This window comes from Sorex fumeus, unplaced genomic scaffold, assembly GCF_029834395.1.
Source record: "Sorex fumeus unplaced genomic scaffold, SorFum_2.1 ptg000265l, whole genome shotgun sequence".
NCBI classification, from domain to species: Eukaryota; Metazoa; Chordata; class Mammalia; order Eulipotyphla; family Soricidae; genus Sorex; species Sorex fumeus.
In genome coordinates this window covers 10,216,806-10,232,708 of record NW_026606322.1, presented here as the reverse complement: position 1 = coordinate 10,232,708, position 15,903 = coordinate 10,216,806, and the positions used below count along the sequence as shown (strand labels likewise).

At 41.4% G+C, this 15,903-nt stretch overlaps 1 protein-coding gene across 1 annotated transcript in view; it reads left to right on the top strand.

Annotated features, from left to right (window-relative positions):
* Nucleotides 1–14,675, top strand: part of ATP6V1A (ATPase H+ transporting V1 subunit A) — a 65,656-nt gene extending 50,981 nt beyond the window's left edge. Inside the window, exons 9-15 of the mRNA XM_056109270.1 lie at nucleotides 901–1,023; nucleotides 1,126–1,240; nucleotides 2,060–2,123; nucleotides 3,782–3,985; nucleotides 8,362–8,456; nucleotides 9,152–9,323; nucleotides 12,223–14,675. Coding sequence (XP_055965245.1) covers nucleotides 901–1,023; nucleotides 1,126–1,240; nucleotides 2,060–2,123; nucleotides 3,782–3,985; nucleotides 8,362–8,456; nucleotides 9,152–9,323; nucleotides 12,223–12,315 — 866 coding nt within the window. The 3' untranslated portion in view covers nucleotides 12,316–14,675. The remainder of the gene's footprint in view (nucleotides 1–900; nucleotides 1,024–1,125; nucleotides 1,241–2,059; nucleotides 2,124–3,781; nucleotides 3,986–8,361; nucleotides 8,457–9,151; nucleotides 9,324–12,222) is intronic.
* The last annotated feature ends 1,228 nt before the right edge of the window (nucleotides 14,676–15,903 follow it).

Below are 15,903 nucleotides of genomic sequence, written 5' to 3'. Positions count from 1 at the left end.
TTCTTCCTATCAGCTTCCTTCTAAAAATTTACTATATATGAATTTATATATGAATCTGAACTTAGTAGAATGAATTGGATAATTAAGATATTACTTACTAATAACATTTGTTACTCTTGAAAATTAGCCATAAAAGCTAATGGTTATTTAGGGTTGGATTTTGGAAAAGTTTTATACTTGTTTCCTATATACATACACAAGCACTACTTTATAAAAATGATTACAACTTAATCATTTCAACAAAGAATAGGAAAAGTATTTTCCTACTTTGTTGCTTGTTTTTGGGTTTTTTGGGCCACACTCCACTGTACTCAGGGCTTATTCCTGGCTCTGCACTCTGGGATTACTCCTGGCAGGGCTCAGGAGGCCATATATAGTGAAAGGAATCACACCCAAATTGGCCACATGCAAGGCAAGCTTCCTGCCTTTTGTACTGTCCCTCTGGTCCTCCTATTTTAAAAATGTATATTATATTTAGATAGACTAGGCTAACTATGGCAACAAATAAACCCAAACAGGTAATTGCTCAATATATGGTTGTCAAGGAATTCTTGAATATGTCACTCCATGCTAGGATCCAGGCTGATAAGAGCTCTTTCATTTCGACACATGCCTTCCAGGGCTTCTGGGAATTTCTTCACATAAACCTAAAGGAAGAAATAACACGGAAGTATTTGTGACTTGCTTGATGATAAAACACATTTTTACGTACTTTAGCAAAACATCATACCTAAATTCAAAGGAGGGTGAGAAATCTAACTCATTTTTTGCCCAGAACAGATTTTGGTAAACAACTTAGCAGTTTACTTCATGTACAGACTGGTTTAAAGTTTTTTGTAAGGGTGAAAATACTTTATAAATAATAGGATTATTATTTGCAATGTGCACTTTCCAATTTAGGAATTACACTGTCAGAATATTTCCGGGACATGGGCTATCACGTCAGTATGATGGCTGACTCTACCTCCAGATGGGCTGAGGCCCTTAGAGAAATCTCAGGCCGCCTGGCTGAAATGCCTGCAGGTAAGCCTGTATATTACTTATTAAGTAAAAACTATTGGTTGGGCTTGGGCTTTAAAAACTTAAAATCCCCGTTTTTAATTTTTTTCTTCTTCTAATTTTCAGATAGTGGATACCCTGCATATCTGGGTGCCCGGCTGGCCTCTTTCTATGAGCGAGCAGGCAGGGTGAAATGTCTTGGAAATCCTGAAAGAGAAGGAAGTGTCAGCATTGTTGGAGCGTAAGCACCTAAGCTTTTACTCTTCAAAAGAGTAATGGGTTATTTATTTCAGAGAAAACGTTAGTTGCTTTTGAAGACAGTGGTTCTTAACCAAGGTTATAGAGTCACTCAAGGAGCTCTTTAAAAAGGCACATGTTTAGGTATCTCTGCATATTCTGCTTCCATAGATTTAACATGACTGCCTTATAATATTAAAGTCGTGGTGTCTTAGGAATATAGCAAAAAAAAGACATGTTAATGTAGGAATATATCATGAGAAAATGATTTGTGTCGACTGTGTAAAGCCATACTTTGTTCTCAGCTCTCCTTCTGTTCTGCGTAGTGAAACTTATTGTCTTGTTTCTCATACTAACAGTATTCAATAGATTCACCCTGTCAACTCAATACTGGTTTTTCTGTAAGATTTTATTCTCAAGGCAGACTTCCAAAGTTATCTCTGGGAAGGCTGGCCTCTTTGAGCCTGTGCTCTCCCTTGCACACATCCCACATGCTCTGTGTTTCTTTGCTGCCTGTTTTCTGTCTTGAACACTTTTCCCCTCTTTCTCTTCTCTCTCAACTTTCTCAGAAGTTTCAGTAAAAGCTGCCTTGATTCACTAAAGAATAAAGTTATTTGTAGTGAAACGTTACCATCAATTAGAAATGGCTTTCAACAGGTAAGGTGCTGACCTTGTACAGGGCCAAGCCAGGCCTGATCTCTAGTATTGCCTATGTTACCCTGAGCACTGAGCCAGGAGTAAGGCCTGAGCACCATTGGGTTTGACCCCAAAATACAAATAAATTAGAAGGCTTTGACTAATTTTTGTTTTCTTTTTAATCTAGAGTTTCTCCACCTGGTGGTGACTTTTCTGACCCAGTTACATCTGCTACTCTCGGTATTGTCCAGGTACATCTTTTCCTCGTGTAGTCTACCTGAGTCAGTCTCTGCTCTCCTGCCCCAACACTGGCCACCCGCCTGGCGCTTCTCCCACATACCCCCAGCTATTATGGTATTACCGCAAAATACATCGTTTAGTCACTAAAAAAATGTCATTGGTAAATCCAGTTTTGGATTTATCACTGAAAGATTTTGATGCTCTTCTTAGCTGGTTGTCTAGATTTTGTAACAAATCTAGAAATAGAACATTTATCTAGGGATAGCAAAGTTTCATTGGGATTCCACTCATAACCACTCTTTAATTTAGAATAACCCTAGTTTTAGAAACAGTTCCAAAAATGTATAATGGTTAAAACACAGTTGAAGTTTGTTTCTCTATAGTCTTGGGCAGATAATCCTATCAGCAAGGAAGTATGGAGTATTCGGAGACTGGTGCTCCTTCCATCTTAAGGTCCCTCCATCATTGGGCCTGGTAATTATCTGTATCTGACTGGTACCCAGGGAAGTGGGAGGAAACCCCGTACCCACTCATGGGACCTCCATTGAAACACAGGCCACTTACTCTATTAACTACGCCCAAATGAAACCAAAGCTAGAAATATATAGTTTCTGGTGCGGCACCTGTTTCCTGTGACACCGCTTGAATTTCAGTGGGTAGCTAGCCAATATGGTCAAGAGAAGAAGTCCGGATAGATAAAAGATTATTAATTTAGGGGTATGTTTTTTTTTTAAATGGTTGCTACGTTCCTAAGTCTATGTTGTCCCTGTGAGGAAAACAGTGTTTGCTTATGTTTTGGTCAGGATCCGATAAGAACATTCCTTGAGGTTAAATTGATAACTCTTAAATCTCTGTTAAAGTTTGAGTTTGAAACTGCAGGGGAAAGGGGAGCAAAGAAATGAGTACAGGGGCCAGAGAGAAAGCTCAGCAGGCTGAGCGGCACCAGGAGCGACCCCTGAGCACTTCTGGGTATGGGCCCTCTCCCCACAAGAAGGAAGGGAGCAAAGGCTCTGGCTGTCCGGAGAAATGACTGTCACGTCTTAGGGGGCTGACCCTTAATTATAGAGAACCAAATGTAATCAGAACATTTAGAGATGTTTAATGAAAGTATTTTATCTCAGGCATTTTGTGGTTCATATGCTTATATTGTGCCATAGTCATCTCCCAAAGAGTCCTTTTTCTTTTTTCTTTTTCTCCAGTTCCGGGGATCAAAAACAGGATTCAGACATACAGGTCATGTGCTAAATCGCTGAGCCATATCGCAGCCCTAATTATTTTTTTCCTACCAGATATGACACTACTAATTCAGATGAATTTTGAATTGTAGATACTAGTTATGCTGAAATGTAAAAGTCTGCAGTTTTCAATTTTAAGTTTTATTCTATTTCAGTTGACTTCATATATACTAAAGTACAATTTTTTCAAAACATTAAAACACGAGACACTTATGTGTTTAGATAGTATGCCTTGATTTTTAAAAATTTCTTAAGAAAAGTTAATGAAGAGCGAGTGTAGTAGGCTGAGCACATGGCTTGAATAGGGGGTGCCTGGGTGCCACCTGGTTCCCCAGACACCTTTCAGAGTGACCCCTTAACAGAACTGAGATTAACCCTTATGTGTGCCCCCTTTAAAAAAAATCACTGTGATTTGATTTTTGTTTTTAAATCAGGTGTTTTGGGGCTTAGATAAGAAACTAGCTCAACGTAAGCATTTCCCCTCTGTCAACTGGTTAATCAGCTACAGCAAGTACATGCGTGCCTTAGATGAGTACTACGACAAACACTTCACAGAGTTTGTTCCTCTGAGGACTAAAGCTAAAGAGATTCTCCAGGAAGAAGAAGACCTGGCAGAAATTGTACAACTTGTGGGAAAGGTGAGTATAAGCTCATTAGATCTATAAATTAGCTCCAGTGTAATAAGGACAGATAGAATCTCAGCTATGTACACTTTTGCTCTGAAAAAACGAGCATTAAATATATTTAAATGATAAAATTTTGGCTGTTCTTTTCATTCAGCAAGCATTCGAGTAACCTGTTTGTTTTGTGGACAATGACTATTATTTTATCTAGTGTTGAGTAGCAAACTAGTCCAACATTCAGTGGATTAGGCGGTGTTTTCTTGCTCCTGGTTCTGGTGTTGAGGGGCATTCTTGCATGGGGTCCCTGGTGAGTGATAGTCTCTGGTTGACTGAGTTTGGGGTCATCGGAAAGTTTTTTCCCACATAACATCTGACACCCTGGTGGGGTGACTAGAAAACCTAGTGGCTAGCAGGGCATTTCTCTCTTACATATTCTCTCCAAGTAGCAGGTGAGAACTCAGGATTATAATTCTGTGATTTTTCAAAATATATGTTGCCGCCACCCCACAACCCCTTTCCTGAAGTGCCCGTGTTCCTTCAGCACAGTCTTCTGGGCCCGTCCCTGTTTCTGTCCCCTCCCTCTGCCTCCATGGGTAACCACGGTTCTATGTTCTGAGTCCACAGGTTTGTTTCTGTTAGTGTTCTTTTCCCTTGCTTTGCTTCTCTGTAGCTCCCATGTAAATGACATGACCCAATATTTATCTTCATCCTCCCAACTTAATTTGCCTGAGCATGAGTTCCATCCATATTGTCATGAAAGACAAAATTTCATTTTCCCTGAATAATACTCTGTCATAATGTATGAATATATATCTTTTAGAATATGTATTCTTTTAGATACAAACACAAAAGTGATGAAATGTGTGTGTGTCACACATACACACATGCATCTATTCATTTGTTGTTGAGCACTTAAGCTGTTTTCATGTATAAACAAGCGAATTATTTTTGTGTCCCTCTTGATGTTTCAACGAAGGATCATGTAATTAAATGTAGCTAATTTTTTAAATTTTATTTTATTTTTATAAAGTTGTTCATAATGATTTATTATATTCAATATTCCAACACCAATCCCACCACCAGTAGACCTTTCCACCCACCATTATTTTGAATTTTCCCAACTACCACCCAAGCCTGCCCCAAGAGCAGGCCCTAAATAATTCATTTTATATTGCTTGTTGGGCTGGAGCAATAGCAAAGCGGTAGGGCATTTGCCTTTACAAGCGGCCAACAGGGCCGACCCGAGTTCGATTCCTCCACCTCCGCCCCTCTCGGAGAGCCCGGCAAGCTACTGAGAGGATCTCGCCCGCACGGCAGAGCCTGGCAAGCTACCTGTGACGTATTTGATATGCCAAACACAGTAACAAGTCTCATGATGGAGACATTACTGGGCCCGCTCGAGCAAATCGATGAACAACGGGAGGACCGTGACCGTGATTGCTTGTTATTAATGATTCACTAAAAATGATCAAAAAAGATTTCCTTAGAAGAAAGTATGTGAAGATTGTTGTATCTCACCCTGGAGCCTTTAAGCCCTCATATAAGAGATTACTAACATGTTGCTGGTTGAGCCTTGTCTGCTAATATTTTAGTTAATCAAAATTGATTGCCTAGCAATACCAGTTAAACAGAGCTAAGTAGTGCCCAGAGATTGGGGGGTGTGGAGGGTGCTTGCCTTGCATGTGATCCACCCAGTTCCTATCCCTGGCGCTCTTTGTGGTTCCCCAAGCCCCGTCAGGATTGATTCCTGAGTGCAGAGCCAGGTATAAGCCCAGATACCAAAAACAATGTAAAAATGCAGAATGTAGAAATTAACTATATATGTGTATAAATTCATATGTATGTTCTATGAAAACATTTTAAAACTAATAAGTGAAACAAAAGATCAGAATACAGAGGTTGACCATGATCTTGGATAAACTTTTTTTTTAGAATAATAGTACTTCTCTTTAATTGATAAATTTGATATGATGCCAAGATAAATTTTCAGTTCAGTCTTTCGAGCAAACCAGTAATCATCCTAACATTCTAGGATATCACAGTGATTATTTAGAAGTCTTTAAAAATAAGAGAGTATTTTCTCTATTGAACACCATTGCAAAAGAATAGTAATAAAAAGTGTGTTTTTAGTGAGGTTACAAATAGATCAGTGGAACCAAAATGAAACAGACTAATGGGTATGGGGCCATAGTACAGTAGATAGGGCATTTTCTTTGCATGCGGCCAACCTGGGTTCAATCCCTGGCATCTCATAATGTCAACTCAGGAGTAATTTCTGAGTGCAAAGCCAGGAATAACCCCGGATCATTGCAGGGTGTGACCCCAAAAAAGCAAAAAAAAAAAAAAAAAGCAAAATGATTGACATATATATAGATCCTTGTTGTTATCTAGATGATATCACAATTCAAGTGAAGGGAAGATAAGTTGTTTTAGTTATGACTTGGGAAATCACTGTAACTTTGTGACCTCGAAATTCCATTTCTCTGTATTTATCTCAATTTCTCAAAAGCAGCTGGGACATGACTCACTGGCTAAAGTTCAGACCCGGGGGCCGGAGTGATAGCACAGCGGGTAGAACATTTGCCTTGCACACAGCCAACCCAGGCTCGATCCCCAGCATCCGATATGGTCCCCTGAGCACCGCCAGGAGTAACCCCTGAGCATTGCCTGGTGTGACCCAAACATTTTTTTAAACAAATTAAGAATCAAAAAAATAAATTGAGACCCAGCAGTTGTCAGGCTGAGCTTTCAATCCCAGGGCCACCTGCTTGTGCCAAGTACAATTCAAGCAGCTCTACAGTTTGTGAAATTTCTTGTGAAAAATTTCTTGCCCATATATACAGCTACCTGTATAGAATTCAAAATCTGGAGACAAGTGGGACCTAGTGATAGTATACCAAGTAGGGCACTTGCTTGCTTGTGGCAGACCTGGTTTCTATCCCCGACACCCCATGTGGTCCCCCAAGCCTGCCAGAGATGATCCCTGAGCACCACTGGATATGGTCAAAACCAAACAAAAAGCCGGGCGGGGGGGGGGGGGGGTTTCCCATGGAGGTGGGTAGCACGAAGGGCTGGTACATATGCTAGGCACGGCCGCCCCATTTTTGACAACGTATGTCTCCTGAGCACCACCAAGGTGTCCCTGTGGTTATCCAGCTCTGCTGACATTGAGCAGCACGAGGCTAAGCCCCGGGCCCCCTGAACACTGCTTGAGAGAGAAATCCTCAACCCACCTCCCCACCCAAAAAATAAAACTAAAAGAAAACCATGGGAATACCCCACCCCCCATGACTGCAGCATTAGCCTCCCCCCACAGAGACGCATGCGAGCGCCACAACCAAAGACGACCTGACCACTGCCACAGCCTGAGCCAGCCCCCAGCCCGCATCCCAGCTGAGCTGCTCAAGCGCCACAGTCAAGCAGCAACAGAGGGAGAAGGGAGAAATAAATGAAAATTGCAAACTGGGCCTTAGACGTGCGTGGAGGCAGGAAGGTAGAGGAGATCTCCGTGCCCTTCACCTGGGGCAGAAGGGGAGAAGGCACACCCAAAGACCCAACTGCGCCAGAGCCAGGAAGCAGCAGCCAAGGGCAAAGGAGCTTCGAAAACAAAGTACCAAAGCTCCTAGTGAGACCTGTAAGACAAATGAAAATATGGGTCTCCCGGGAGTTCATCTCCAGTAAAAGGATACACATAAAGCACATTTTCCTGTTTACTGTGGCTGAAGAGGGTGGGAGTTGTGGTAAAAAGACCAACAGAAAACAGGTGGAAGAGCTGCTCCTTCCCTCTCAGGAGCCTGCTGCCGTGATCCCCCGGCCGCTTAGCTCGCCAGGCCCACATTCCCACAGTGCCCAGGAAACACGGCCTGTCTGGCCTGATTGCCAAAGTTCAAGCTTCGGAGGCAGTGTTGTTTAGAGAGCGAAGCTCTGGAGTGGCGGGACCAGTAAAGTAGAACTCAGACCTCCAGAAACACGTGCGTACTGTGCTTTGGACATGCACGGTGCTAACCATGCAGGGTTGAAAAACATTTAGCTGTTTGTGGACTGTGTAGACGTCTGTCAAACAAACTTAAAACTGAAAATTAGAACAATAGGATAGTAAGCCAGAGCATGAAGAAGAAGAAAGTGTTCCCCAAAAACACAAAGTGGGCTGGAGAGGTTTACACTACAGAGGTTAAGATGTTTGCTCCGCACCAGGCTGACCCTGTTTCAGTCCCTGGCACCGCACGTGTTCCTCCAAGTACCATCAGCAGTGGTCCTGAGCACAGAGCCAGGAATAAGACCTGTGCACAGCTGGATTTGGCTCAAAAACCAATGCTTTCTCCTGCCTATTTGACTGGCCCACCTTGTGAAAGTAAATTTTTTAAATTATGTATTATTTTTTTTTCTCCTAGGCTTCTCTGGCAGAAACAGATAAAATTACTCTGGAGGTAGCAAAACTTATCAAAGATGATTTTCTGCAACAAAATGGATACACTCCTTATGACAGGTAACCTATCCTGTTACCCTTTTTTGATTGGAGTATCTTCTATTTCCATTGTTAAAGGAGCTACTCCCACAGTAAGCCTATCTTTTGTATCTGTCATTCAGTATAAATTGCCTGCATATTAAAAGGAGCTACTGTTCTGGTCACTGTCACTGTCCTCCCGTTGTTCATCAATTTGCTCAAATGGGCCCAGTAACACCTCCATTGTGACACTTGTTACTGTGTTTGGCATATCGAATATGTCACAGGTAGCTTGCCAGGCTTTGCCGTGTGGGTGAGATACTCTCGGTAGCTTGCCGGGCTCTCCGAGAGGGGCAGAGGAATCGAACCTGGGTTGGCTGGGTTGGCCCGATTGGCCGTGTGCAAGGCAAACGCCCTACCCACTGTGCTATTGCTCCAGCCCAGCGGGTAGGGTGTTTGCCTTGCACGTGGCCTACATGTGAGTTTGATTCCTCCACCCCTCTCAGAGAGCCCAGAGTATCTTGCCCGCACAGCAAAGCCTGGCAAGCTACCCATGACGTATTTGATATGGCAAACACAGTAACAAGTCTCACAGTGTTACTGGGCCCGTTTGAGCAAATTGATGAACAATGGGAGGACAGTGACAATATTCTGGTATATAAGAAATAAAACATTTTATTAAAATGTGAAGCTAGTTTGGATTTCGCTTTTGTAATTTTTGCTTTCTTTTTTCCTAGGTTCTGCCCATTCTACAAGACCGTGGGAATGCTGTCCAACATGATTGCATTTTATGATATGGCCCGTAGGGCTGTTGAAACCACTGCCCAAAGTGACAATAAAATCACATGGTCCATTATTCGAGAACACATGGGAGAAATCCTCTATAAACTTTCCTCCATGAAATTCAAGGTATTTATTTTTTGACTACTACTACTAACACACACACACATTTACACACACACACACACACACACACACACATTCACTCACTGCAGGGGTATGATGCAGTGATAGAGCATAGACCTCAAATGTGTTAGGCATTGAGTTTGATTCCTTTTATTATACACACACAGAGGGAAGCTATATTGTGAAAATTTACAGTAGCACTTCTTCTTTTTACTCATGCTCAGCTTATATAAAAACTGAACAGACCTGAAAGGTACTTGCCTAAGTAGAAATTGCGGTGATAAAAATTGCAGTATGTCATGTCTGATATGAATGCTGACACTGTTTCCCTTTGGTCTTAGCTACCTGCAATTTAATGCCAAAATCACTGCTGAGCAGCAGTTACTTCAAGTGCCTATTAACTTCTAGCTCCTGCGCTCATCTGAAATGACTTTTGCTGTTTACTCCTTCTAAGTGTCCTCTTACATATCATTTTAACCTTTTAAATGGACTCTTGTTCTTTTGGAAGATATAAACATATAGCTGAGTTATCAACAGAAACTCAAATGTGTAAGATTGTTTCGAACATGTTTTATCAGTTGAATTGCATTTAATTGCTTGTCTCACGGCATTCAACTTATTACTAAATCACCTCTTGAGAAATTGAGATTGTTTCTGATTGTGTTTGTTTATACTGTGGGTTAAAAGTGAACCTGAACGAATAGAAACAGTCTCAAATATTTAAAAACATTCATACTCAGCTAATGCAGGGATCAAGGTTTTTGCTGTGCATGCTTTTAGTGTTCTTTCACTGGCACAGCATAGGGTCCCCCAAGCGCTGCCAGAAGTGGATCCTGAGCATGCGCAGGTTAGCACAAAAAAAAACAAAACCAGCCTACTCACACTCGAGTCCAGTCTTTGCATTTCAAAACCCAAGGAAATAATCAGATATTTTATATCGAGACATAGGAAGCGTTGTTCATTAAGCTTCTTGAATTCTTAAACTTCAAGCATGAACAGAACATCTACATTACAAATGTATATTCTGATGTCATTGATGGCATTGACTGTCTCCTGTCACTGTCCTCCCGTTGTTCATCGATTTTCTCAAGCGGGCCCAGTTACGTTTCCATTGTGAGACTTTGTTGTTACTGTGTTTGGCATATTGAATACGCCACAGGGAGCTTGCCAGGCTTTGCCATGTGGGTGAGATACTCTCGGTAGCTTGCCGGGCTCTCTGAGAGGAGCAGAGGAATCAAACTGGGGTTGGCCATGTTGGCTGCATGCAAGGCAAATGCCCTACCCACTGTGCTATCACTCCAGCCCAATGGCATTGACATCTTTTTTTTTTTTTTAGTCAAAGAAATTTCATATATAGCTTGATAAATCTTTTTTTTTTTTTAAGTATGTATCAAGTGAGAAGATAATTAAAAAAAATAGAGCTTGGGAGATGTCTTAAAGGACTGAAGCCTCTGGTTCAGTTCCCAGTGTGGCATTGTTCCCCTGAACACTGCCAGATGTGCCCCAATCTGCAAAGAAATGTGAAAATGGAAAAATAGATGTAGTAATATAATAACAATGATTTCTGTTGGTATAATTAGGATGAAATCTTTTTTTTAAGTGTATATGTACAGCGCCAGAGTGATGGTACAGCAGGTAGGACCTTGCTTTGCATGAGGCAGACCCGGGTGTGGTCATACGGTCCCTTGAGCTCTCCAGGGGTGATCTCAGAGCACAGCCGGGTATTGCACAAAAGCCAAAAAATGCAATTGTACACTATACCAAATTAACATTGCGTTATTTTTAATGTCATTAAATTTCCAAACATAGCCTTGTTTTGTGGCTGGAATGTAATACTTTCCTAATCTTGGAAATTTTCAGGTATTGGAAATCTCTCCATATATATGTTTTGAATATTTTGCTAATAGCTTCCAGAAGTGAAATACGTGGGTCAAAGAACTGCCACATTAAAGTCTCTTTTTTCTATGTATTGCTCAGTTAAATTGATTTCCATCAGGAGTGTGTGTGTGTGTGTGTGTGTGTGTGTGTGTGTGTGTATGCGCACCTGGGACTGGGGACCAACGCCCAGTGCTCTTCAGGGATACTCACTTGGTGCTCTGGGGTGACACCTGGCCGTGCCAGGGAGTGACCCTGAACCTCCAGTGCGCTCCAGTCTATTGAGCTGTCTCTCCAGCCTGGGAGAATTTTTAATGTGCATTTTACGTTTTAAGATCATTTTGGAACTTTTACTTCTCTGTTCCAAATATAATGTCCTCGTCCTAGTGATAGGACTAGGCTTTCAATAGGTAAAGGTAAAGGTAAAGGTAAAGGTAAAGGTAAAGGTAAAGGCCCTCCCGTTGATCGTCGATTTGCTCGAGCGGGCCCAGTAACGTCTCCATTGGAGACTTTGTTGTTACTGTGTCTGGCATATCGAATACTCTCGGTAGCTTGCCGGGCTCTCCGAGAGGGGCAGAGGAATCGAACTCGGGTCGGCCATGTTGGCCGCTTGTAAGACAAACGCCTTACCCGCTGTGCTATCGCTCCAGCCCTAGGCTTTCAATAGTAAATAGTATTCTGTTCTGATGAACTTTATTACAACTCATATCTTCAACATCTAATATGTGATGCTAACATAATTTCCCAGCATTTTGCTTGTTGTTTCGGATAAGTCTTTTGGTTGTTGAACACTGTTAACAAGCAGAATATAAGATTTTAGTTGTGTCTTTCTGTTTGGTTAGTATATTACTCCATTCATACATTTCTACCCTTCTAGGAAAAAAAAGGAAGAGGAAACATAATTTTGACTACAGTGTCTGTCATACCCATAACAGTATATCTCACTTAACCCGTAACTAAGTCTTGCTAATGTTGTGGAATTTTATTTTCCAGAGGTAAACTGAACTCCGTAATGTCTTTTTTTCAGGATCCAGTGAAAGATGGCGAGGCAAAGATTAAGGCTGACTATGCACAACTCCTTGAAGATATGCAGAATGCATTCCGTAGCCTTGAAGACTAGAACTGTGATTTCTTCCTTGTCCTCAGCAAGTTCAGATGTGTATACTTCCCAGATTTATCATCTCAAACCCTTTGCTTCTTTACTGTGCAGCTTTAAGACTAGTGCTTATGTGTGGTATCGTTTGTTCTCCTGTTTGATAGGTCTTCTATAAAACAAACATTCCTTAGTTCCAGTGTTTAAAAGGCCTCCCTGATCCTCTTTCTGAAGTGGTGAATGTAGTAAATATGATACACAGTGGCTACACTACTGTAAACTTGTATGTGGGGTGACATCCCTGCTTATCCTGTGTTTGCTCTTTCTGCTTCCACCGTTCAGCTGTAAACAGGACTAATGACCGTCCGTACTGTTTTTGGAACGGAAGATTTCTAGACACTTTGACTCGTAACTTGTGAAATGACTCCATTATCTATATAAGATTTTTGCAGCTTAACAGTATGCTAAGTAACTATTTTGCAGGAAGCATTTGCGTTTTTAAAACGTGAATGATTAATATTCCTACTATGCATTGCTTCTCCCAACATCAATTAGTAATGTTTTGGGGAAACTGTTGGGAACTTAACTCTTTAAAAGGTATTGTGGGGCTCAATACAATATATTCTGAAAAAGTGAAAAACAAGTGAAACCATCAAAGTTAAGACTATCATCATCTTGTTCAAGCTCTTTTTTTTTTTTTTGTCAAGTAGAAAAAATACAGCATCAAGGTCTATCCTACTGCGTTACTTTGAAAATTTTTTCAAATTCCATCTTAGGGTTAGGGAGGTTAGGGAGATGGCTTAAAGGACCTGAGCATGTGGAACCCTCACTTTGCTCCCCAGGTATGCATGGTCCCCCAAGCACCCCTACGAGTGCCCCCCTCACCCCCACACACAAAACTTCACATTTAGAACAATCACTGAGAACTTGATCCACATCACACCCTCTTTTCTTTTCCTCGGACATCTTAGAAGACTAACTTCTAAGGATCATGTGGCAGTATAATGAGAAATAAGCAGAATGCCAGCAGGAAGATACTTACTTGTGGTTGAAGGCTGTTCATACCTTGAAGGATCAGCTGACACTCTAGAGTGATTCTGGGGGCAGAGTGGCATTATATATTTCACAAGATAACATGTGTTACATGGTTGCATGTTTCTTTGCTTGTTGAATTCTTGCACAACCACTTTACCAAATAGAAAATAGTACTCTCCTGTAGTTTTTGTTCATCAGCTCAAAAGATTTCTCAGAATAACTGTTGCTTTGGCAGCATAACAGTTTCCATTCTGTTTTTCTTTTTCTTTTTTTTTTTTTTCTTCAGGGATAAAATTCTTGTATCTGCTAATAGAATCTGGGTTCTGTGGGGAAGAAAGGTTTATTTCACCCTGCCTTTTGAATTTATGTTTCGAGTACTTTCCATGTCTGCGTAAGAAAGCACACTGTAGAACAGCTCCGAGAGCAACCGTCTCCCATTCACTCTTTCCGACCAATAGTGCTGGCACAGTCGCTTCCACTTGGGAAGAAGGAAGGGGATGTGAGCATGTGTAACAATCTCAAGTACCCAAATGCAATAGCATAAATAGAGTATTTATTTTATGCCTCAGTCTTTGTTATTTAAATTTTTAGGTGATGTGTTTCTCTTGGTCTGTTAAAATATGCAGTCAAGTAGAGAGTTCAGCTATCGTTTGCATGTTCTCCCATGCAACTTTTTTTCGCCTTTCAGAATATTGAAAGATAAAAATGATGCAGTGGTTTGTTGAGAGGTGGGCTTAATGGTGCTGCTCAAACAGTTGGCTTCTAGTGTGGCCTCCCACCCAGAGGGTCCAAGACCAGTGGAAAATAAAAGGATTTTTGAAAGTTTCTATTCCTACCTTAAACCTACCAGCTACGTAGGAGTGATAGTAATGAATGCTATGATGAAGAAAGTTTGACCAAGTTTATTTTTTGTTGTTCTGAATTAGCAATGTACATTCTCACTTCTTTTTAAGAATGTTAATGTATGAGTGTGAAGATTCTAGAGAAACTATGCCCAGATATCCATCATAAGAATCCCCTTACCTATATGTTGTACAGTTTTAGTTTGGTCACTGGTCTTATTTCTTTAGTAAGAATGTGTTAGAATTACAACAGTCTTTTAAAAAGATGATGCAGTTCTCTATTTATTGTGCTGTGCCTGGTTCTACGTGGAGCCAGATAAACAAGTTTCATATGTATTTTTCCAGTGTTAAATCTCACACATCGTATGCTTTGGAAATTTCCTTCCGTACTGAAGAATAGAAGAGGCCAAATATATTGCCTCCTTATCCTTGAGATTTCACTATCTTTATGTTAAAAGTTGTGTATGATTGTTAAAAAATCTATGGAATAATAAAAAGTGGATTTAAATTAACACTGTCTTTTTTCTTACATGGCAAATGGTAAGATCTAGAAAACATTAACACCTTGTTTTTAGTATTAAGTCAAACATTTTAAAATTTATTTCCTTTATAGATTGTATTACTGAAGATCATAAAATTAACTTGGCTTCACTATAAAATGACTAAAGTCCTTATAACTGTATACCATTGCACCTTGAATTGTAGTACACAGAAAACAGCCCCTGAACTATTTTGAATATGAAATATTGAATTGTTTCTTTGGAGGAAGGAATTGCACTTGAACACAGTGCGTGGGGATTACTTCAGGAGCAGTGCTTGGGAGAACTTGGGCCAGGTCCCAAACCTGGCCTGTACTCCAGTCCTATTGAGTCCTTTCCCTGGCCACTTCAAAAACATGATTATTTCTTTAAAAAAATAGAAAGCTTATTCTCTATCCGCAATGCATACGGAATGCATCCAGTCTCCTCTGATCTCAGAAAATAAACTGATCAGAGCCAGAGGATGCTACTGTAGCGTACCTAGAGCACTGCCGTCCAGGTATTTGGTCGTGAGTTCAAATCCCCAGTGCTCCACAGGTGCTGGATACAGCCCTGGCAGATCTGCTCTCTCATCCCTGGTGCCCAAAGCAGTTCCAGGTGCGTGCGTGCACGCACCATAAAAATGGGTTGCCACACTCAGCAAGCTCTGCCGCTGAAACAGAGGTGTCGCCAGGGATTGAGACCATAGCGAGCACCATTTGAGCATCACAGTGACCCTGAGCAAGCATCACACTATACCTTGAATGCCTTAGGCACGTGCAAGCTTCACAGCAAAAGGAGTGTAACTGCTGAGTGTGTAAGCCCTGCTGAGCGTCGCAGAAGCACCACAGCCAGGCTTGTATGCAGCGTCGTTCCTTCCCCCTCCCCCCACCCCTGTCTCTTTCTTTTTTTTTTTTTAATTGAATCACCGGTGACTTGAAAAGTTACAAAGATATTTGTAATTGAGTTTCAGGTGTGTATTGTTCCAACACTAATCCCGTCATCACGTCCAACCACCCTCCACCAGTTTCCCTCCCACCGCACAGCCTGGCTCTGAGGCAGGCATTTTTCCCCTCCCCCATTGTCCTAATGTTCCCTTCCCTAACATCCCCTTCCCCCCTGTCCCAGAGCTACGCTTCCTACCGAAGATCAGTTCCCTTGCTCTTTGTTTCTATTGCTGCTGGGCATTTGATATTCCCCTACGAGGTTTCTTTATGTGC